At 46.4% G+C, this 24,322-nt stretch overlaps 1 protein-coding gene across 1 annotated transcript; it reads left to right on the top strand.

Annotated features, from left to right (window-relative positions):
* LOC139614731 (son of sevenless homolog 1-like) lies at positions 1–24,159 on the top strand. The gene is given in 24 exon segments (XM_071472251.1): positions 1–853; positions 4,663–4,788; positions 7,597–7,728; positions 7,822–7,986; positions 8,154–8,363; positions 8,447–8,590; positions 8,678–8,788; positions 9,178–9,276; positions 10,067–10,194; positions 13,204–13,865; positions 14,544–14,625; positions 15,531–15,647; positions 16,104–16,207; positions 16,597–16,819; positions 16,896–17,015; positions 18,111–18,273; positions 18,627–18,744; positions 18,827–18,999; positions 19,113–19,229; positions 20,131–20,404; positions 21,581–21,625; positions 22,129–22,250; positions 23,176–23,614; positions 23,617–24,159. Coding segments are annotated over 24 exon segments (4,026 nt in total). The 5' UTR covers positions 1–766; the 3' UTR covers positions 23,682–24,159.
* The last annotated feature ends 163 nt before the right edge of the window (positions 24,160–24,322 follow it).

The raw sequence follows: 24,322 nt of genomic DNA on the forward strand, positions 1-24,322 counted from the left end.
TGCCGCACACCGGAGTCACAACAACCGACCGTCGCTCACCGTGGCCGGCTGTTAGCTCGGTGACTGTGCGCCTGCCCGGAGGCCGGCGTCGGAGCTGCGGTCTGAGAGAGTCCGGAGGACAGACCCGGAGCCGCGGACACATTCCGGAGGAGCAGGAGTAAAGTAAAGGATCCGCAGCGCCGGAGAGTCGCTGTGTCCGGTAAAATGTTAGCAGCGTAGCGGAGCGGAGAGCACCGAGTAGCCCGCTGATTCACGCCGATAACCCTCATCGTTTGTTCGCTGACAGAGAGACTCACGTTAAGCAACAGCTGGTAACTGTCCGCCCGTTAACCGGGCCGCCGCGGATGGATCCGTCCTGCTGCTAGTGGCTGGTAACATTGGCGGCCAGGCTAAATGCTAGCAGGCTAACATAACCGGCCAGCTCAGCAGCGTCGCTAACTGTCACACCGAGTCCCGGTACTGTTGGTATGGAACGGTTAACGGCCACCATGCTGTCGTCCCGGTAAACGGAACTACACCCTACAGTTAGCTGCTAGCCGCGGAGCTAACAGTTAGCTGCGGAACATCTGGCCGCTGCTAGCTCTCCGTGTAGCGGCCGACGATGGTCGCAGTGACGGCAGCTGCTCCGGAGGAACGGCCCGTCCCCGCTCTCCGCTTCACCCGCCCTGCTGGACCTGGACATACCCGCACGACGTTCATGTAAACAGGTGAAGCGTGCGTGTCGGTCCCGCTGCGGCGCTCAGACCCCGCACACCCCGCAGCAGCCATGCAGGCGGCCCAGCTGCAGTACGACTTCTTTAACGAGGAGAATGCACCGAAATGGAGAGGCCTGCTGGTGCCTTCACTGGAGAAGGTACAGACACACAAACACACATTCAGACACACACAGTGACACACATTAACAACATACACTCGATGTTTAGGTGTGTGTCTGCAGGGTTAATCTGGTCTTGAAGGTTTTGGTACACAAACCGCCTGCAGGTACAAACAGATACCTGAGGCCGTTGCAGTCTGTTCAGGACTGGACTGATGGTTCCTTCAGGACTGATCCCGATGCTGATTATTAGTGATCAGTGAGACCGATAACTGACATTTAGAACCAATACACATTTACAGTAAAGATAAAAATCTTATTGTCATAATAACACATAACACAAAGTGCAGCACAACACTTCTGCTTCATAAAGTCTGTGGACACTCACCTGGTGTCCAGGTGTCTACATTATTACGTCCATTTCCATGGTGGGCTCAGTAACAAACACCTCTGTGTGTGTAAGGTGATAAGGCTCAGCACCACGCATCAGACTCTGTCATGTAATCGTCTTCAGGTCGCCTCATTACAGCTGATGTATTTATTTAATTAATGGTGACACAGTTTGGAAACTGAACACTGGGTTCTGGGTGAAAAACAGCAGCAAGCAGACGAATCACGGCTTCTGGTTAGGGCGGAAACAGGATGCAGAGATTTGTGAGTTGGATCTTTGAGTTGATGTGACAGGTTTGTGTCCAGGCAACCATACGGACAACTAGTCATGTGAACATGAGTTCAACTTAATCTGATCCAGATCGTGGATTGTGATCCTCCAGCACGGGTTGAATCATCACCTCTGCGTATCCTGAGCGTTGGAGCCTGGATGGGGGAGGATTTATTACAGTTATATTAGACTGACTTAGTTTTATCTAGGTGTTCCCAGTAAACTGCTAATACAGGTGTGTTCAGTAATGATCAGTTGTATGCACAGACTGACCGGAGTGTACTGGTTTCTTTCAGTGCAGTTCACACCTTGAACTGTGTCCATGCATGAAAATACCAATGTGTATACACACCTACACGTACACCTGGTAGTCTACAGATGTTCTTTAATTTAACAGCTTTATCATGAATCTTCATCATCACCCTAGAACATTATTACTCCTCCTCAGTTGCACTGTTCCATGGTGGTTTTCTTTCTCTTCAGTCGCAGCAGTGAGCAGCTGTGTGTGTGAACCCACTTCATGTTGATTCATCACAATGATTTAAACTTACACTAGTTCTTCTCAGCTCCCTGAGTCTTTCCTATAGCTTAGCAGTTAGCTCCTCCCTCACTCTCTGCTGTGTGTTTGAACATCAGATTGTGTCGTTGTGTAGAGGATTGTGATTTTTTTATCTGTGGCTTTACCTTCAACTGCTCCTGTCTGTGTACACAGTCGCCTTCAGTGTTGATGGTCTGTTACTCCTGACATGTAATCAATCAGATGGTGCCGTGGGTGGGGCTACAGACAAGGACAGGCTGCTGCATCAGAGCCATGCATTTTTAAATTCATTTTTTTTCTCTGTTGAAAAACATTAGAAAATCGACCAGGCCAATAATCATTCATTATCATCATCATCAGTGTGTCTGTAGAGATGCTGCTTAAGGTGGTGAAGTTAGTTTGTTGTTGGTCAAACAGAAACATACAGGTGAGTGTGTTCAAACACAACTCACCTGTATCACCTACATCACCTACATACAGGTGTCTCTCCCTCACGCGCACACAGGAAGGAGTGTGTGTCTGCTGCAGCATCAACACTTTGTGTTTTTACAGGCTGGCTCTCGGTCTTTAGTCCAGTGTGGATCCATCAATCAATTGATCAATAAATTTGTGAATCTGTAAATGAATTGTCTGTCACAATAATTTCTGTGATTGTTGCAGTTCAGTGTGTTGTAAGTCCACACTGACTGGGCAGCATGTTGTCAATTAATCAATCAGTCAGTCAATTGACCTCTGTGTTGATCTATTGTCTGTTGTTTCAGATTAAGAGCTTTTCACTGTCAAACTACAGGAAGGCTTTTACTGTGAAGGAGCAGCTCAGCAGACAGAGCTGAACATACAGTCAGAGCATGAGGTTGGGTGTTGAGCCAGTGAGTTTCAGTAATGTCATCGTATGGTTGATGATGTCATTGTTTAGTTAATGATGTCATATCAGCAAGCAGTAGTGTGGTGCAGTGTGGATCAGTCTAATTTCTGCAATGTAAGACTTCAGTTGATAAACAGAGTCAGTTTCAGCTATTGTTCTCTCTGTGGGGGTTTATCTGATGTTGTTTGATGTAATTTGGTGACATCATCAGAGGGTGAGCTCAGCTCTGACTCAAAACACCTGTGCAGGTGGTTGATCCTGTTCAGTGAAATCAGGCTCTGACTACTGTAACAGTTGCCCTCCTCCACCGGGTGGCAGCACAGAGTCAGCTTCACTGCAGCCTGCTGGACAGTGACAGAGCAGTGCATGCTGGGAACTCTCCCATACAGTCTTCAGACTTCATCCTGATGCCTCTGTTAGACAGTGAAGGTCAAAGGTCAAATTGACTGTCAGAATAAAAGACCTGAACATCTGAGTCCTAGAAACACACAGAGATCCAATATTTGGGTCATTGACAAATAAAGCTTTTAAAAATGGATATTGTGCATATTTTTGAAATTAGAATGTGTTTCAACAAGCCTTATTTGCGCAACCAAAATTATATACTTTCCTTCTATTTATTCTAAGTGAAACTTTTGGCAAGTATACCTGAGTGTGTCTATAGTGGCTAACACATTGTTACTTTGTGGTTTGTGTTGCGGTTGTGGTTTTTTGTTAACTATAATTTAAGATTCTTGCATTTCAGTGGCCAGATATTTAATATTTTTAATATCCAATTTTATATTTTAAAACTTGTATATAAATATACAAACGAATCTGTTTTAATACAATAGCTATATACCTCATAGTTTTCAACCATTTGTTCACTTTAACCTATCATTTATTGGTTTAAATAAATATTTTACCTGGTCGCACAACCTGACGATTCAGTTGTCACCTGACTTTTGCAGCTAATTTCAAATTAAACAGGCTTCTACTTAGACACCTGTTTAACCTTTAGCCTTTGCTAGCAAGTTCATACATATAGTTTTTTAATAAAATGAAGAGTTTTATAATAAAATAACATTTTCCTAGTTTTACCTTGGTTGTACCACCTGACATGAAAAGTGTACCAGCCCAACTATGAGTTGAAAGTAGCTATTATCAATATTTGAGCGAGCTCTACAAATCTTGTCACTCATCAATAAAGATCACTTGGGGTCCTCTGGCAGATGGAATATCCTGTTTGATGTTGTCACTGTTCACTTCAGAATAAAAGATGCATGTATACAGTTGCACCACCCTGACATTTGACAATACACAAATTCCTGGACAAAAGTTTTTGAATTATCTTAACACCTTTAAAACTATTAATATTTGTGAATTTAGTTTATTTGAAAGGTCTCAAACATGAAATCATGCCACAGTGTCTATTTTGAATTTATTATTATTGAAATATCATATTTAATACTTTTTCCAGGCTGTTCATAAACTGACGATTGCGGCACCTGACATTTTGGTGGTTTGAGATGCCAAAATATAAAATATATACATTATTATAATGTACTGAAACCATGGTCAAACTACAGCAGTTTTATAGAATAAAATGATGCATGTCATGAATTAATTAAAATTATTTTAAAGAAAAGTAATGCACTCGGACACAAAAATATGCATGTTATGTCAATGACCCATTTACAGTGTGTGTTTGTGTGTGTGTTTGTCTGTCTGTCTGTCTGTCTGTCTGTCTGTCTGTCTGTCTGTCTGTCTGTCTGTCTGTGTGTTTGTTTTTGTGTATGTTGCAGGTATTGAACCAGGTGCACCCTAACCTGGTGTCCCAGCAGGAGGCGCTGCAGTACATTGAGGAGCTGATCCTGCTTCTGCTCAGTATGCTGTGTCAGGCTCAGCCACGCACTGTACAGGATGTTGAGGTAACACACACACACAGCTCTCATGCAGCACACACACAAACATTGACACCCTGCTCTAAATGTTCAAAAGTGTGGTGAAGTCTTTTTAAGAGCAGAAACACACACAATCACCATGAACCAGCTGATTGTTCTGGCTGTGTTCTTAAATCTGAAATGAACAGAACGGGGGGGGGGGGCATTAAACTGCACATTAAAAATATTGTCAGAGAAAAAGTCCTGCAGTAAATAATTGTGTGTTAGATTTGTTTTACATTTCCAAAATCAGTTTCTAACAGTGATCTGCTCAAAACAATGATGGCGAAGTTTGATACTCAACAATGTTCATTAAAAACATAATGAAGTTTAAACATTAATAATCAACCTGTGATGACACCTATATCTGATGACATCACTGTGAGGCTGATGTGTGATTGGTCCAATTTGTTTCTTGTTTCCAGCTGATGGAGGCTGCAATGAGATAATGAGGTGCTCTCTGCTAAAACACCACACACCTCTGGTGTTTTACCACACTGAACCCCACCATTCCCGACCTCTGATCCCCCCTCAGACCTCTGATCTCTGACCCCTCACTGCCCCTCAGCCTCAGATTGTGTGTTTGTTGTGGCCCTGTTTGGTGACGTGTTGAGTCAGTTTATCACACTGGGACAAACACTTGTAGCAAACAACCAATCAGAAACCTGCAGGTGGTCCCTACCTGTCTGACATTGACCCCTGATGTCCACAGGATCTGGCTGTGTCTTCAACGACACAATAACTAAACCTGGCTCCTGAAATACATCAAAACCAGGACGAAAAGATCAATGTGGGCACAGACACTCACAGGTTATTAACTCGATCACACAAAGTCGCACAACAGAATGCTGTAGTGAAACCTCAGCCCAAACCCACGAGTCCAGACACTCAGGTAAACACACCTGTAGATTCACTCTCATGTATCCATGACAGTGAAGAAATGAAGAAAACACTTTGGCAACACAAAGAGGGAACTTGTAACTGTGGAAGATAAACTGAAGAATATATTTCTGCTGTGGATTTGTCTCCTTCATCACTTCAATCATAACTAGAACTGCAAGCAGTTATGAATGGGGTCGAAGCCCCCAACGCAGGTCACCCCCCTTGGATTTGTTGGAATAAGTCCCGCCCACTTTGATCAATCATCACCAAACTTTATGCCTGCACCCAGGAGTCACCCTCCATCATACATACCAATTTTTGTACAAATCCGGCCAACTGTTACGTACTGTTATGTAAACTTTTGTGATTTTTGCACCCCGATTTGTCCGATTTGCGGCGAATTTGGAAGAGAGACTGTGAATGATCTTCCAAAGGATTATATAAAGTTTTATGTTGATAGCATTTATGTAACAATATGTTTACCTTGATTATGGCACCCCCTGGTGGCACACAGATGTATTTTTTGTTATGTAAGGTCTCTGTACCAGTCTACAAGTACTGTATGAATTTCATGGCTCTCAGATTAATATTTCAGGTGAATTAAATATATTGTATTTTGTCCTGTAATAAGCCCTGTGCACTTTGACCAATCATAACCCCCATTGGTGCATGGCCTCAGGAATGTTCTTAGAACATATCCACCAAATTTCGTAGAAATCAGTGCAGCTGTTTATGAGATATAAACTTTCCACATTTGTAGCGCCCCCTAGTGGCCAAGGTTCGCCAAAATAGGTCCATATCCTCACAGTCTCGTGGCAATCGCATTTCTAAGATTTGTTATTAATAGGACTTTGTTTGGGCAAGATATGTAACAATTTGTATTTTGATAGCTAGCTATAATATTTTGTTCATCACTACTGTGTGCAATTCTTTAAATAGAAAAATTCTTTTGATAACTTAAGATCAGGTAGGTCTCAAGATTATATGTGCCAAGTTTCAAGCAGATCGCTGAAAAACTGTAGAAGGAGTTCGAAAAAGTAGGTTTTGAGTATTTCGTGATTTTTCAATGTGTGACATACGGTTTGTGAGTTACGGGCCAAAATGTGTTTACCTTGCTCATAGCACCCCCTACTGGCTGGCGTGTGTCATCTTTTGCATCTGGGTTACGTGCCAGCCCCTGTACCTACCCTGCACGGTTGAACGGTTTAGGCTGTGCAACCACTTTGAGTGGCGGAAAAATAAAAAAGAGAAGGAAGAAGAAGAAGAGAATGAAAATCCCAGCACCACTGTTACAGGGAGACGGGCCTTGCATACGCGTCCACCATCCCACTGTGGGCTTGGATCCCTAACAAGAAAAACTTTTTCACATGTTCATGTGGACACTGGCTGTGGTTTTCAGTCCTTTAGTAAAACCAGCAGAATCACTGACAAAGGAGAGTTAATTAATGTGTTTCCACCTGACAAAAACATTGTAAAAAATGTCATCAAAACAATCACAACTGAGCCATAACCAGAATACAACACAGCCAGATCCTGAGGTGTACCAATGTTACGGCAGAGTACAGACAGCAGCTGATTGGCTGATCTGGACACAGAGAGACTAGTTTTGCCTGAGATTAATGTTGGTCCTCTGTAATGATATTATAAGGGGGGGTCTAGACCAGCTCTATATGAAAAAATCTCAGAGATAATGTCTCTTTTGATTTGATGCTATACACACAGGTGCTAAAAATATTCTCCAGGGCTTCAGAGATTCTGTAGTTCCATCTGTAGGAACAACAGAACAGGTTTGTCCTGCAGTGTGATCAACACATGTTACTTTAAAACAGAAACTTTTCTGCTGGTTGTCTGGACTAGTTGAGTTCAGTTGAGTCTGGTTCCTGTCCTCATCCATCCTTCCCCTCCTACCCTCAGGAGCGAGTTCAGAAGAGTTTTCCTCACCCCATTGATAAGTGGGCAATTGCTGATGCTCAGGCTGCCATTGAGAAGAGGAAGAGGAGGAACCCACTGGCGCTGCCCGTTGACAAGATCCACCCACTGCTCAAGGTACCACTGTCTTCATCATCACTACATCATCATCACTGTATCATCACTGTATCATCATCACCCTGTGTTTCCCATGATGCCTTGTGTTGTCAGGAGGTACTGGGGTACAAGATAGACCACCAGGTGTCAGTCTACATGGTGGCCGTGTTGGAGTACATCTCTGCTGACATCCTGAAGCTTGCTGGAAACTATGTCAGGAACATCCGACACTACGAGATCTCCCAGCAGGACATCACTGTGGCCATGTGTGCTGACAAGGTACACACACTAATACACACACACTAACACACACACTAACATACATATACACACTAACATACATACACACTAACACAGACACAGACACAGACTAACACAGACAAACACAGTGTGGACTGAGTGTGGGGACTGTCTCTGTCTCACCTGTCTGTCTCACTTGTGTGCAGGTGTTGATGGACATGTTCCACCAGGACGAGGAGGACATCAGTGGTTTCCCTCTGATGGACGAGGAGCCGTCAGTCAATGAGGAGCAGAGTTACTATGAGCTGGTGAGGACCTTCATGTCTGACGGTCGACAGTACCTGAGACAGCTCAACCTGCTCATCAAGGTGTTCAGAGAGCCCTTCAACTCCAGCCCCATGCTCTTCTCCCAGCATGTACGTATGAGGCTCAAACCTGCTTGTCTGATCAGTCTGATTGATCTTTCTCTGATCAGTCTGATTGATCTGTCTGTGATCAGGATGTGGACAGTATCTTCAGTCGGATCGTAGATATCCATGAGGTGACTGTGAAGCTGTTGGGTCTGATCGAGGACACGGTGGAGATGACAGATGAAGGAAGTCCTCATCCTCTGGTGGGAAGCTGTTTCGAGGACCTGGCAGAGGTTTGTGCACCTGTACCTGGACACACCTGTACACGTGACTGTGATGGATTCTCTCTGGTTCTGTCTGATGTATGATTTGATTGACAGGAATTGGCCTTTGACCCCTATGAGACGTATGCTCAGGAAATCTTGCGCTCTGGTTTCCATGAACACTTCTTAAGTCAGGTATCCAAGCCTGGAGCTGCCTTCCACCTGCAGGTAAGCCCTGCCCCCTGACTCTGACATCACCCATTATTGGATCAACAGTTACTCTCCTGCTTTAATCACCAGAACAGATGAACAGCTGTCTGAGAAAACATCTGCTGCAACTACGACTCCCAGGGTGGATTTCACTGACAAACAGCCAATCACAGAGCTTCAAAGTTTACATGATCAAGCATTGAGCAGTTTAAAGACAGCATCAGCAGCTGAGCCTCATGGGCATTGTAGAATTGAGAGACATAAATAGTTTAGATAGTGAAGGTTAGAACATAAAACATCACCAGGACCGTTTTTCACAGACTGTGGTGGTGACGACAACGACGACGATGACGACGACGACGATGATGATGATTATGATGATGATGTCTTTCTCTGTGTCTTTTCAGTCAATCTGTGAAGGTTTTAAAGAGGCTGTTCAGTACGTTCTGCCCAGACTGCTGCTCACTCCTGTTTACCACTGTCTGCACCTGTTTGAGATCCTCAAGGTGAGACCACTACACCTGTATAAACCTGTACTGTAGACCGGGACCTACCCTGTACCCCTCCACCATACCCACACATACACACACACACACACACACACACCCACCACCATAATTCAGCTTCACCTATTCTGATTGGATGCTGCTGTCACTTTAGAAATTAACAGCAGACAACAACTAATGATAAGATATATAAGATATGAAACCAGTCAACCCCACCATGGTTCCCAGTATCAGTCAGACCAGTATCCTGTGGGTCCAGTCCTGGGACTTTCCACCATGCAGCTGTAAGCTCCTTTGTTCCGGCTGAGGTTAAATCTCTGAAATACCTCCAGTCATGTTCTGCAGATTATTTCAGGGCTGAGGGGAGTTGGGGGGCAGGGGGCTTATTGTGTTTTGGTTCTGATCCTTGACTCTGAAGGGACAGGACAGATGAGCACTGCGTAGATTCTACAATATGCTGGATCTAAACTGAGGTCTGGATCAGGCCTGGTTCTGTAGCCTATGTAGACCTGCTCTGTCAGTTCTGACACAGTTCTTTGTGGGCTCTTCCAGCCTCTGTCTCTCAGCAGCTAAAAAGGTCCGCTCCTGGTCCTGGTTCTGTCCTGGTTCTTTTATATCAAATATTTATGTGGATCAGCTCTGTTCAGTTAGAATATAAATGATGTCCTGGTGCAGAGTTGGTCCTGAAACCTGTGTAATATTTGGCAGCTCACCTGTTCCTGCAGGTGATGCAGTCTGTGAAAGAGAGCATACCTGCACAGGTGCTGATCACACTCATATGTTTCCGTAGCAACTGGAGGAGAAGAGTGAGGATGAGGAGGATAAAGAGTGTCTGAAGCAGGCGATCACAGCCCTGCTCAACCTGCAGAGCAGCATGGAGAGGATCTGCTCCAGGAGCCTGGCCAAGAGGAGGCTCAGGTATGTCACCTGTACACACCTGCACACACACAGAGGGGGGCCCAGGTAGGTCAGAGCTCCACCCTCCTGTCTACACCTCCATCTTTCTGTCTGTGACATGTGTTTTTAACATTAACTCAGGAAAATAACTGGTTCTGTCAGAGAACCACACCTGTAGATCTGAAACCAAGAGCTCCACGAGGTCCTCATCAGGTTCCAGGTCAGCAAGGAATAATCATTATTTATTAGAGACGCATCTGACACACAGAAAAAACACTCCTCAGTACTGGAGGATCCAGGATGCTGCAGGCGGTCCAGGTTGTCATCTGACTGGAGACCAGAGAACCACATAGAACCAGAATGTTTACAGCACTTTGACAGAATTTAAATAGAACATTAATAGAATGTTTACAGAACATTTACAGAATGTTTACAGAATTTAAACAGACCATTTACAGAATTTAACCAGAATGTTTACAGAATATTAACAGAACATTTACAGAACCTTTACAGAATTTAAACAGAATTACAGAACTTTAACAGAACATTTACAGAATTTAAACAGAATGTTTACAGAATTTAAACAGAACATTTACAGAACGTTTACAGAACTTTAACAGAACATTTACATACGTTTTTTCTAAGTAATAAAATGTTTAAGCAGAAAACAAACAATAAAGAAACTGTAAACACAGACTCAGCTTCAGCAGGAACAAAGAGCTTTTAAAACAACCACACACACTCAGAACAAACACACATACTCAGAACAAACACACACACTCAGGACAAACACACAGGTCCAGTGTGTCGGGCTCCTCCCATCCTCCCCGTACTAAAATAGACTGGGGGGAGGTTTAGTTAGGGTCGTAGGTGTGTGTGTGTGTGTGTGTGTGTGTGTGTGTGTGTGTGTGTGTGTGTGTGTGTGTGTGTGTGTGTGTGTGTGTTGTCAGGAGGAAGTAGCGTCAGTATCTGGGCGGTGCTCTCGGCTGCTCATTGTTCTGTTAGCAGCAGCGTCTCCTCTCTCACTCCTTTTCTAACTGTTTGAACGTCTCAACTTCACAAGCTGAGGAGGACAGATGGGTGGATGATTGGCAGGTGGATATGAGGACGTAGGTGACTTCACTTTATTCTTTCTTTGTGTTTGAGTAGGACAGGAGTGTGATTGAGGTTAGACAAACAGAGGTACATGGAGATAGATGACGGTTAATGGAGGTAGATGAAGGTTAATGGAGGTAGGTGGAGGCAGAGTGTGTTGTTGCTGTGCTGCTTGTGAAACCGTGGCATACCTCAGGGGTTTATGCTGTAAACTGATTAGTGAGCGACTGGTCTGAACTGGCTGAAGATAAAGGAGCAGTCCGCTCAGCGTTCACTCTGACCTGATGCTTGTTGTGTCCTGCTCCACCTGAGGAGTCCTGCTGCAGACGCTCCACCTCAGTCACTGCTGCGCCCAGGGATACTTGTTTTCTTCTGGTTTGTGGATGTGAAGCATGCTGATGTTAGCTTCTATGAACAGTGCTTAGTCCAGACCTTCTCAGACTGAGTCATGTCCCTTCTCCTGTCAGACTGTGTGAACAGGTGAACATCTGTTGCTCAGGTTTACCTCATGGAGCTCAATCTGTGTTTGATGTTACACAGTGACAGTATAAACTCGTCACAGCACTCAGGGCCAATAAGCTGTGTTCAATTACATCCTGCACATTTAAAATCACAGGTGGAGAATTCACAGGTGTGACACCAGGTGTAGTTACAGGTGGAGCAGAGGATGAAACACTGTTCCAGGTATTATGATGTGTCACACAGGAGTGAAACAGACAACACTAAATATGGTGTCAGCTGTTCTGAGGTGTTTCAGAAGTACAGACATAGGCCGGTCCTTGAACTCATCACTAATGGACCGAGGAGGTTCTGAGTCAGATCAAGTCAGGGGTCTGTGTATGTACAAGCACAGGAATCTATGAGAACAAAGTTGATGGGAGAACGTGTTCACCTGAACGATCCCACCATAACAAGGCTAGTGAAGAGATCAAACAGAACATCTTCATCATCTGTAAAGTCTCTGCAGTGAACAGCTGCTCAGACATACGTCTCACACAGAACCAGGACTGTGGACTGAGACCTGTTCGGGTCCAATATGACCGGGTGTGCATATGGATACGAGAAGAGGTCTCTGACACAGACTGGACCAGAACTGAGACTCTTACCTTTGATGTTCCAGGTCTGGCGTCATGTGAACCTGAGAGCAGCTCTTCATTTAAACACCAGTGAGGGATTTTATTTTAAATGACACTGATGATGATGATGATGACACCTAGAACCTGATCTGCAGGTAGCAGTATATGATGATGTCACAGCAATGATCACGATGTCACTGTGTGTTTAACAGTTTGACTGTTTTGTCCGAGCTGAGGTCGGAGGTCGTCCTGCTGTGACCTCACTTCCTGTTGGAGCGTGCCTGCCGTCACAGCAGTGTTGCTGGTTTGTCCTGACTGTCCAATCAGAACTCCCCCAGCTGTCACATGATGAAGTAGAAAACAACCCAATGATGAGTTAAAGGAACAGTTCACCCCGACTCGATGAAACCTGTGTTTACCTGCTGCAGGTGGAAGAGTCAACAAAGCACTCCAACTCAGGGTCCACTTACAAGCTTTTTCCAGTGCTTTCAACAAGACCACATGGTCTTCATCAGCAGAGTTGGTAGTTTACCAGCAGAGAATGAGCTGCGTCAGCAGCTCCAGTTATCCCAGCTGTTCTCCTGTGAAACAGCTGATCTGTCCTGGTTAATGTGCTGATAGCGATGATGATGATGATGATGATGGTGGTCATGATGACCTGTGGTGTGTTCAGGTGTTCTGGCTGTGCAGGTTTGACCAGCAGGTGAGGTACTGATGAAGGAGAGCTCATGGCGAACTGTTCCTTTAATGTAAAGTGAACGAGATCCTGATGAGACCAGGTTCAGGTCTTAGTACTAACACCTCCGTCTTTACTGAACTTAGAAGACCCTGACTAATTCTATTCTTCTGTGGTGTGCAGCGAGTCGGCGTGTCGTTTCTACAGCCACCAGATGAAGGGGAAACACCTCGCCATCAAGAAAATGAACGAGATCCAGAAGAACATTGATGGCTGGGAGGGGAAGGACATAGGCCAGTGCTGCAACGAGTTCATCATGGAGGGCACACTGACCCGCGTGGGAGCCAAACACGAGCGCCACATCTTCCTGTTCGATGGCCTCATGATCTGCTGCAAATCAAATCACGGCCCGCCTCGGCTGCCTGGTGCCAGCTCCACGGCAGAGTACCGGCTCAAAGAGAAGTTCTTCATGCGGAAAGTCCAGATCAATGACAAGGACGACAAGGAGGGCGAGTACCGGCATGCCTTCGAGATCATCCTGAAGGACGGGAACAGCGTGGTGTTTGCCGCCAAGTCTGCAGAGGAGAAGAATGGCTGGATGGCAGCACTGATCTCACTGCAGTACCGCAGCACGCTGGAGCGCATGCTGGACTCTGCCATGCTGCAGGAGGAGAAGGAGGAGCAGATGAGGCTGCCGGGGGCCGAGGTGTACCGGTTCGCCGAGCCAGACTCTGAGGAGAACGTCGTGTTCGAGGAGAACGTCCAGTCCAAGTCCGGGATCCCCATCATCAAAGCAGGGACGGTCTTGAAACTGATCGAGAGACTCACCTTCCACATGTACGCAGGTGAGACACAATGCCACACACAGGTGAAAGTTGCTGTTGCACTGCTGCATGATGGGTAAAAAGTATCTCTGTCACCTGACAAGGGAGGACATTTGGTCCGGTCCTCACCTGTCCAGAAGAGCAAATATTTGTGTGACACGCACTGACACACATGTAGCTCTGAACTACCTGTGTAGTGAGGACATGTTTTCGATTTAACTCCCATGATGCATCTGTATATGGACTACCCTGTCTCTGAGGTGTTCAGGAATTGTGTGTGTGTGTGTGTGTGTGTGTGTGTGTGTGTGTGTGTGTGTGTGTGTGTGTCTCTGTGTTCTCTGTGTTCTCTGTGTTCTCTGTGTGTGTGTGTTTCCTGTCTGATTGTTAGTGAGGCGTCTCCTTTTTGTTTCCTCTCAGTGTTTTCACAGTGAGGTGATGTCAGCGTCATCAGCCAATCAAATCACAGTGTGTGCATGTGCGTGTGCGTGTGTACATCAAAGTCACAGATGTTCACTCACTTGAATCCAAACTGTTTTCCAGCTTCTGTGTAGTTTGTGCTGCACATGCTCAGCAAAGAAACATTATCCCGGTCCTGTTCTAAACCGGTCCTGGTCCAAACTGGTCGCTATTAAACTGGTCCTGGTCTAAATGATCAGAGTATTGATCTGGATCTGCTTCCTGTCTCTGTTTCCTCCTCAGATCCGAACTTCGTCCGAACATTTCTGACCACCTACAGATCTTTCTGTAAACCTCAGGAGCTGCTGGACCTGCTCATGGAGAGGTGAGCTCACCTGTCTGACCCCACAGGGACCAATCAGAAAACCAGAACCACAAAGTGTCTGTGTTTTGGTGGTTCACACATGTGTCTGTTGACTGTTCAGACCTTTGAGTAATCTGTTGGTGTGGTCCCTGAACTGACATGGTCACTGTTTAGTTGACTGACAACTGTTAACTGAGTCTATAAACTCAAAGTTCATCAGAAACAACAGTGCTCAGATCGTTGCATTCCTCTTCTGTGTTACGGTTCAGGTTCATCAAACTGTCTGAACTACACCTGAAGTCACCTGTGAAGAGCTCTGACACCCTGAAAGTGTCTGTGTATTTCCTGCTGTGCTCTGTGTGAAGGAGTTGTGACTGATGTGACAGATAGTCATGTGACTGACAGAGGTGTTCGACAGGATGATGTCAGACTGTAATCAGACTATAGTCAGTCAGACTGTCTGCACCTTCACTTGTACAGTTCTTGTCAAACAAAATCATATATTTGAAAATTGGAAGCACAGAAGTAGAAACCTGACAGGATATAAAGAAGTGATTTGTGTTGTCGAATCAATACTGGATTCATCATCATCATCATCCCCCCTTCACTGTCTCTGGATCTGATTTAACTGTTGATGGTGGACAAGGATCTGTGGAAACACAAAGTTGTGTTATTGACATAGACATAGATTCACTGTGATGATGAAGATGATGATGATGACGATGAAGTGGATTTTCCTGAACTCCATATGGATCATGAGAACAAATAAAACAGGATGAATGTATGAATTCATGGCATCATGAAAGACACCAGCTGTGTGACAGTTCAGTGAATCAAGGTGTAAACAAACCTGGTGGCCAACGTGACTTTTTTGAAGTAATGACTCAGACCTGAGAACTCTGCTGGTTGGGTTTTCCTGTGTTCAGGTTCGAGATCCCGGAGCCGAGGCCCAGCGAGGTGGACCAGATGGAGGGAGGGGAGCAGCCGCTCAGCGCTGAACTCAAACGCTTCCGCAAAGAGTTTGTTCAACCCGTCCAGCTCAGGTAGGAAACCTCACCTGGTGGAGCGAGTCACATACTGCAGAGAGGGATTACCAGGCCCCTGGACCCAGGTCTTGAACCCTGATGCCAGTCTGATCTCTGTCAGCAACAGGCTCAGTCTGCATGTCCTCATTCAGGAGCACAGGCCTCACTCCTCACACAGACCAGACCACCACTGCACAACTCTGTACTAGATTCTGGTTCCTGAACTCAGGGACCTGGTCTAGAGTCTAGAGTTCTACACAAATTATTCCAATTTATTTATTATTTATTATCCCCCCCCCCCCCCCCCCCCCCCCCCAAATTCTCTCCTTCCCCCCTCCTCCTCTCTCCTCCTTCTCCCCTCACCCCCCTTACTCCTCTCTTCTCCTCCCCCTCCCCTCCTCTCTCCTTCTCCTCCCCTCTCCTCATTCTCTCCTCCTCCCCCTCCACCTCATCCTCTTCCTCCTCCCCCTGCAGAGTGCTGAATGTGTGTCGTCACTGGGTGGAGCATCACTTCTATGACTTTGAGAGGGATTCTCACCTGCTGAGAAGACTGGAGGACTTCATTGCCTCAGTCAGAGGTATGTACATGAACACCTCCCACCTGTGATCTCACGTCGAGCAGAGTGACTGCAGAAATCTATGGTCACCTGGTGGCCTGTGTCCCTCAGAAATGAACAAGTAACAGTTCAGCAGACAACCAGAGAGGGTAGCATCGGAAAGGTGAACGGTAATGGAGGAACTCACAGATTTGAATCCCCCAGATACAAAGTAACAGGTGAACAATAATGCAGGTGTGTGAGCTGCTATTTCTGTGCACATCAATGACCTTGAAAACCAGGTGCCTGATCAGCCTGCAAACACAGTAATCAGTTACTCCACCTGCAACACAAACACCTGGCCCCCTTCTCACAGAAACTGTCAGATGCACTTGAATATTGTTACAGGTAGATAATGTCATGTGTTTCAGGTAAGGCGATGAGGAAGTGGGTGGAGTCAATCACTAAGATCATCCAGAGGAAGAAGCAGGTGCAGGTGAGCGTGCCCAGTCACAGCATCACCTTCCAGAACTCCCCTCCTCCAATCGAGTGGCACATCTGCAAACCAGGAAACACCGAGCAGTTCGACCTCATGACGCTGCACCCCATCGAGATCGCCCGCCAGCTCACCCTGCTCGAGTCTGACTTCTACAGGTAATGCATATGACCTGTCACACACGTGTCACACATGTGTCACACACCTGTCACACACCTGTCTGACCTCCTGCAGGGCGGTGCAGCCATCAGAGCTGGTTGGCAGTGTCTGGACCAAAGAGGACAAAGAGATTCACTCCCCCAACCTGCTGAGGATGATCCGTCACACCACCAACCTCACCCTGTGGTTTGAAAAGTAAGACCCTAAAACACACCCCGCCTCTGGTATCTTCTAGGGTTGTGAACGATAAACCGATGCGACCGGATATTCGGTTCAACAAGTGAGAGATACGGCTGCATCGGTAGCAGCCTCCTCAATCGATACGAATTATCAATGAATTCCTAGATGAATCGATTATAGAGTCATGGATCGGGTATCGCAAGACTTTGAATTGGTTGGCGGCATTACACACGCGCCAGGTCTCTAAAACAACGCGAGAGCTGAGGCTGCCTGCGAAACGCCGTAGCTGCCTAGCTGGTATTAGCATGAGTGATAAACAAGGGACGACACAGTAAAGGAGGTGGAGAACAAAAGCGTCAGCCTGACCGAAGGTGATAATGCACCGAGAAAGATTTCCAACGCATCGGGGAAACAAAAATCCAAGGTGTGGACCGTTTTTGGGTTTTATAAGAAGGAAGGGAAGCTCGAACAAAGTTTGTTGTTACTATTCTGTGCTACTTTTACCTCTGGAGTTCCCATCCAACGATTCAGCCAGACTTTTTTTTGGTCCATGTCTAAAAATAAATACATTGACATGTGATTTTGTTGTTCTGTTTTTTTTTTTTTTTGCCAGTGCCAGTCTTTTACATATTTAAAAAGAAACTATTGTACTGTCACTTTCATAGACTTTGCTTCTTTATTATATAAAATATCTACAACAAATATTAACCATAGGATCGAATCGTATCATTCTTACACTGTATGGAATCGATTCGTATAGAATTGGTCTGTAATAAAAGGATATAGTTTTTGAATCAAATCGTAACCTGTGTATCTAGATGCATATCGAATCATTTATCACAGAGAGATGTGCAACCCTAGTATCTTCTGTACCTGTATCACCACAGGTCCAACTTAGACCCCAAACATTCCTCCAACCACATCACAGCTTTAGCTACATGTCTTTCACCCAGTGGTTTCAAGATCTCCTTCCAGCTTTTTCACCTTCTTGCTGCTCCAACCATTAGCTTCACCTCCCTCAGTAAACGGCGGTGTAGGTGGAGGGTTGGTATCGTGTCTGATCAGTCATCTGTCCTGTAGCAGTGAGTTCTGTTTGTTTTCTCTCTGCAGATGTATTGTAGAAACTGAGAACCTGGAGGAGCGAGTGGCTGTTGTTTCTCGGATCATTGAGATTCTGCAGGTTTTTCAGGAACTCAACAACTTTAACGGAGTCCTGGAGGTAGTCAGCGCTATGAACTCCTCACCTGTCTACAGACTGGACCACACTTTTGAGGTAAGTACACATTTATACTCTGAAATGTGACCTCAGCTGCTTTGATTTCTGGAGAGAAGTTGCTGTTCTGGTTCAGGATTGAGGGGAAACGGGGTCACAGGATCCTGGTGTGTCCTGTTAAGACTCTGTTGCAACTGCTGGAGAGTTTGTTGATGTCCATCAGCTCTGTGATCACAGTGACTCTTTGTTATTCACTGTGACTATACAGCACATGTAAATTAGGTTAGACACACCTCTTCACTCACCACCTCCTCCACAGTTGATCATCACCATCTGTTCAATCATAAGATCTAAAAATATATGGTTTCCCTGCAGGTGCAGAAATAAAGAGGTTTGCTGTTTTTTGTTTTCAGCAAATCCCGAGTCGACAGAGAAAAATCCTGGAGGAAGCTCACGAGCTGAGTGAAGATCACTACAAGAAATATTTAGCCAAACTGCGCTCTATCAACCCCCCCTGTGTCCCCTTCTTTGGTACGATCCAACACACTCACCTCTTAATAAAGGGTTAAACAAGCGGGTGAAAGGCTCAATAATAAACCTGTGTGTCTGACAGGAATCTACCTGACCAACATCCTGAAGACAGAGGAGGGAAATCCCGACTTCCTGCGCAGACATGGCAAAGATCTGATAAACTTCAGCAAGAGACGGAAAGTGGCTGAAATCACCGGAGAGATCCAACAGTACCAGAACCAGCCGTACTGTCTGAGGGTGGAGAGTGACATCAGGGTCAGTCTGATGACGAGGTTACTCAGTGTGTCCTGTCAGGAGATAGCGTTTTGTTGAGCTAAGAATGAAACCTCAGATTTGTGATGAGGTCTGTTCTGTGTGTTTTGGAGCAGAAGTTCTTTGAGAACCTGAATCCGATGGAGGACATGTCAGAGAAGGACTTTGCTGATCATCTGTTCAACAAATCTCTGGAGATTGAACCGCGAAACGCCCGATCATTACCTCGATTTGTGAGTATCACCATGGCAATGCCACAGTTCAGTAGGCATAACGGTAGTCTGCAAGTAAAGATAAAAAAAGGAGCAATAATAGAACCCTGAGGAACTTCACAAGTCATTACTGAGAGTGACTGAGGCAGGTTCCAGGACCAGGTCAAAACCCAGTACATGGCTGGACCATGTGTGGTCAAACACCTGACATCATTACATCCTATCATCATTCAGTCTAGTGACAGCTGGTTTCAGTCTATTATCAGTTGGGTCTAGTATCAGCTGGTTTCAGTCTAGTGTCAGCTGGTTTCAGTGTAATTTCAGCTGGTTCTAGTATCAGCTGGTTTCAGTCTAGTGTCAGCTATTTTCAGTCTAGTGACAGCTGGTTTCAGCTCACATATATAGTATTTTAATTCAGCTGAATTGAAACCTGGTCCATGAGGACGACATGTTAACCAACAGTCACTTCAAGCTGCTGCTAAAATGATTTTATAATCACGACGTCGTCTGACAGAATCACATCAGTTACAGACAAAGACTAAGCCGATGCTGGAAAAAGTCTCTAAGTTTTCAACACTGAACAAAGAGCGACAGCCAGTGAGGAAACTCCAACTCAGTCACACTAACTTCAGTGGACCAATGGTGGAACTATGATCAGTCAGTCAGGTCATGGGGCTGGCCTCACTGTGGTCCAGATAAAACTAGTTTAAAGGTAGAGTCTGAGGTGAGCTGCGTGAAGTCTAATGAATGTCCTCAGGTGATGTCACCTGATCTGAAGACTCTCCTGGTCTGAGTGTGTGCTCCTGGTCTCTGCTGCAGGACACATTAACAACACACTCCACCTTGTTGGAGGTGTTTGTGACAGGTGAAATCTGTCTGTGTGGGATAAACAAGTCTATTTCTCTGTTTCACCTGTGTCCAGGTGAAGAAGTACACCTGTCCTCTCAAGTCTCCGGGGATCCGTCCCACTTCAGCGAGGCCAGGCACCATGCGACACCCGACGCCACTGCAGAACGAGCCCCGGAAGATCAGCTACAGCCGCATCCCTGACACCGAGGCTGAGGGGGGGGCTGTCTCCGCCCCTAACTCCCCCCGCACCCCACTGACTCCACCTCCTGCCTCCGCTGCCTCCAGCTCCACTGACGTAGGCAGCGTGTTCGACTCGCCACAGGGTCCCAGCAGCCCTTTCCACTCCAGTAAGACCATCCACCAACCAATCACAAAGTTGACACTAACCCCGCCCACTGACTAATCAGTGAGCTGATGCTAACCCCGCCCACAGATCGATCAGAGCTGACTGTGTTTCTGTATTTGTCTGTGATAACAGGTTTCTACAGCTCAGACTAACCTCTGTTTCTCCTCCTGCTCCTCCTCTCAGGTTTCCACCTCAGTATTTCTCCTCCTCCTGTTCCTCTCAGTGTTTCTCCTCCTGCTTCTCCTCTGTGTTTCTCCTCCTCTCTCTGTTTCTCCTTCCTCTGCTCCTCTCAGTGTTTCTCCTCCTCCTGCTCCTCTGTGTTTCTCCTCCTCTCTGTTTCTCTTCCTCCTGCTCCTCTGTGTTTCTCCTCCTCCTGCTCCTCTGTTTCTCTTCCTCCTGCTCCTCTGTTTCTCTTCCTCCTGCTCCTCCTCTCTGTTTCTCCTCCTCCTGTTCCTTTCTGTTTCTCTTCCACCTGCTCCTCTCAGTGTTTCTCCAACTCTTTCTCCTCCTCCTGCTCCTCTCATTGTTTCTCCTCCTCCTGCTCCTCTCATTGTTTCTCCTCCTCCTGCTCCTCTGTGTTTCTCCTCCCCCTGCTCCTCTCAGTGTTTCTCCTCCTCCTGCTGCTCTCAGTGTTTCTCTTCCTCTTTCTCTTCCTTCTGCTCCTCCTCTCTGTGTTTCTCTTCCTGTTCCTTTCAGTGTTTCTCTTCCTCCTGCTCCTCTCAGTGTTTCTCCTGTTCCTTTCAGTGTTTCTCCTCCTGTTTCTCTTCCTCCTGCTCCTTCTCTCTGTTTCTCCTCCTCTCTCTCTTTCTCCTCCTCCTGTTCCTCTCTGTTTCTCCTCCTGTTTCTCTTCCTCCTGCTCCTTCTCTGTTTCTCCTCCTCTCTCTGTTTCTCCTCCTCTCTCTGTTTCTCCTCCTCCTCTCTCTCTTTCTCCTCCTCCTGTTCCTCTCTGTTTCTCCTCCTGTTTCTCTTCCTCCTGCTCCTTCTCTCTGTTTCTCCTCCTCCTGTTCCTCTGTGTTTCTCCTCCTGTTTCTCTTCCTCCTGCTCCTCTTCTCTGTGTTTCTCCTCCTCCTGTTCCTCTCAGTGTTTCTCTTCCTCCTGCTCCTCTCTGTTTCTCCTCATCTCTGTTTCTCCTCCTCCTGCTCCTCCTCTCATGGTGTTTCTCCTCTTCACTCCTCAGCCTGCGACAGTATCTTTGCTGTGGTCTCTCTTCCTCACGGTCCACGTTAGTATGACCTTCCTGACTCTGTACATACTCCATCACAACATCCACCTCACACTCACCTCTGTGGACTCACCTGCGTGATGACTCACCTGTCACCGTGTTTCTGTAACATTAGGTCAAAGATGCTGTGGATCAGTGACATCTTGATTCCTAATCAGTTTAATCAGCGTGTTTCAGAGCTGATTATTGATCTGACAGATCTGATCGGTGCATCTCACACCCTCATACTCACCTGTTAGCGTACCGCATCCTGCCATATCGTTTCCATAGTAACAGTTCATCTCCATTCTCCAAACCATCAGCTGACAACTCACCATGTGGTAAAGTGGTCTGTGACACCTGAGTCTTTGAACCAATCAGCTGCCGGCAGGATCAACCTGTGTATTTTATCTAGTAGCAGGTTGTCGTCATCGCTGTGTTCCTATGTGTGTAACAGCTGAAATCGCAGTTGTCTAACAGAGTGTGTGTATGTGTGTGCCTGTGTGTCTCCTCTCTGGTCTCAGGGTCGTCTTCAGTCTCCTCTATGGTCAGTTTCAGTCGGGGTTCAGAGGATGCTCCTGTTCCTCCTCCTGTTCCTCCTCGCAGACGACCAGAGTCTGCTCCTGCTGAGTCCTCCCCCTCTAAGGTACCTGACAGCTGGGTTCTGTTTAGATCCTTAAGACCAGTGTCCATGGAGTCCAACTCTGCTGTCAGAGATGATCCGGTACCTTTACCTGTTGGAACAGCTCTGAAGACGGACAGCAAACACGTGTGATTATTTACAGCTGACAAATAACTCCAGAGAGACGTCCACACACTGTGGGCTCAGTCAAATGAGGGGCCAGGACAGAAACAGTTTAAAGACCAGGTAGTGGGGGGTCAGCAGTAGAGGTGTAAGAAAGTATCACGGTGTTGTGTTATACTGTCTTGATTTTTCACAATCTGAAAGCAGGTATGTCCATCTCCGTACTCATGAACAATGTTCAGTAGGACTCAAGGACAAACTGAGTAGATTTTGGTGGCTAAAGGTCAAGGTCAGTGTGACCTCACAAAACAATTTTTTGCCATTCATCAAGACTTCACATATTAATATTTTATGACTCTGGACAAACATGATGTGACCTGAGCCTAGTCTGAGTGGAGGAGGGGGCAACCCCGAGGTGGGAATTGTAGTTAATGAAAAGTGTCATGGTTCATTTTGTGTTGTTCAAACTCCGACCACTAGACAGCAGCGTTGTAATCCATCCTCAGCTGTTTGACTCTTCAATCCAACATAGAAATGCAAACATAAACTTCTTGGAAGAGAGGGTTGAGCTCTTCCAGGAGACAAACCTGCAGCAGGTCCTGTGCTGACTAATGTCTGCTCTCTGTCTCTGAACATGACTTAAGTTGTTGAGTTTAAAGGAGGATGAGGAGCAGCTCTTCCTCCTGTCTGTAGTCGGTCTCAGAGCTGAGCCGGATCCTGTGGACACTGTTTAATGGTCTCTGGTTAGATATGGTGTTGTTTCCTGTCTCTGTCCTCCACACTGACTCGGACTCTACTGACTCTCTCTCTCTCTTTGCCCCCCCAGATGATGTCCAAGTTGGACAGCCCCCCTGCTGTCCCCCCTCGTCAGCCCACCTGTAAGCTCTTTCCCCCTCGTTACTCTTCGTCATTGTCATCGTCATCTCCCCCTGACAGCCCCCCCTCGCTGCCTCCTCGGGAGCCCCTGAGTTCTCCTCTGCACCTCCTCCCTCCTCCTCAGGGTCGCCCCCGGTGTGACCTGCTGCCTCAGGCCTTCTTCCCGTCCACCACCTCTGCCTCACCCTCCATCACTTCTGTCTCTACCACCTCCTCACCCCTCCTCCCTCCCCCCACACCCATCACCCCCAGCCCTTCCCCTGCCTCGAGGAAGATGCCTCTCCCCTCCCCTCCCCTCCCCCTCCTCCCCTTGGACGGCCCCCCTGTGCCCCCTCGACACGGTGTCCCCAAACTTCCCCCCAAAACCTATAAGAGGGAGTCTCTGAGCCACGCCCCCCTGCTGGACACCCCACCTGCACTGTGATTGGACAGTCACCTGTTGAGAAGCAGAGCTAGATGAGCTAACACTACAGCTGACTGGATCAGAACAGACAATGGATTTAAAAACATCTGATCGACCAATCAGGACGCTCTGATCCGATCTAGACTGAGACAAAATAAAACGGAGATCATGTGCCCTTATTCCGAAAAACTGATCGTGGCCTCCAGCAGAACATTCGTCTTTCTGTGGTCAGATTTTCATTTCTGTTTCTCATCTGTGAGCTGAGACCTGGTGAGGCCTGATTGGATCTCCTTGTGTTGAACAGACACTTTTGCAGAGAGGATTGTGGATAATGTAGTCCTCCATGGACTGAAGTGGAGGGGTGATGTGTTAGGAGCCTTCGGGTACTGGACCAGAACTGCAGAGGTACTGTAGTGGTTCTGGTGGACCTGTTTGTCTCTGACTGTTGATGATGTAACAAATGTGATGATTGCCTTCTTTAAAACAAGGGAATAAACGTGTTTCTACCACTGAGCTGGACAGATGACAGAACACACGATTCATTGTCTTTATTTTGTCTACTGAAAGTCTACACAGTCCACTTTACATTAGCTGGAAACACTACATGCTGATAAGAGATGATGTGGTAGGGATCAGTTTCCATGGTAACTGGACTGATTTAAATTTCCTTGATGAAACCAAATTTACTGAAAAT

Source organism: Trachinotus anak, unplaced genomic scaffold (assembly GCF_046630095.1).
Source record: "Trachinotus anak isolate AG129_WGS33_773 ecotype Australia unplaced genomic scaffold, CSIRO_AGI_Tana_v1 ptg000036l, whole genome shotgun sequence".
Lineage (NCBI taxonomy): Eukaryota > Metazoa > Chordata > Actinopteri > Carangiformes > Carangidae > Trachinotus > Trachinotus anak.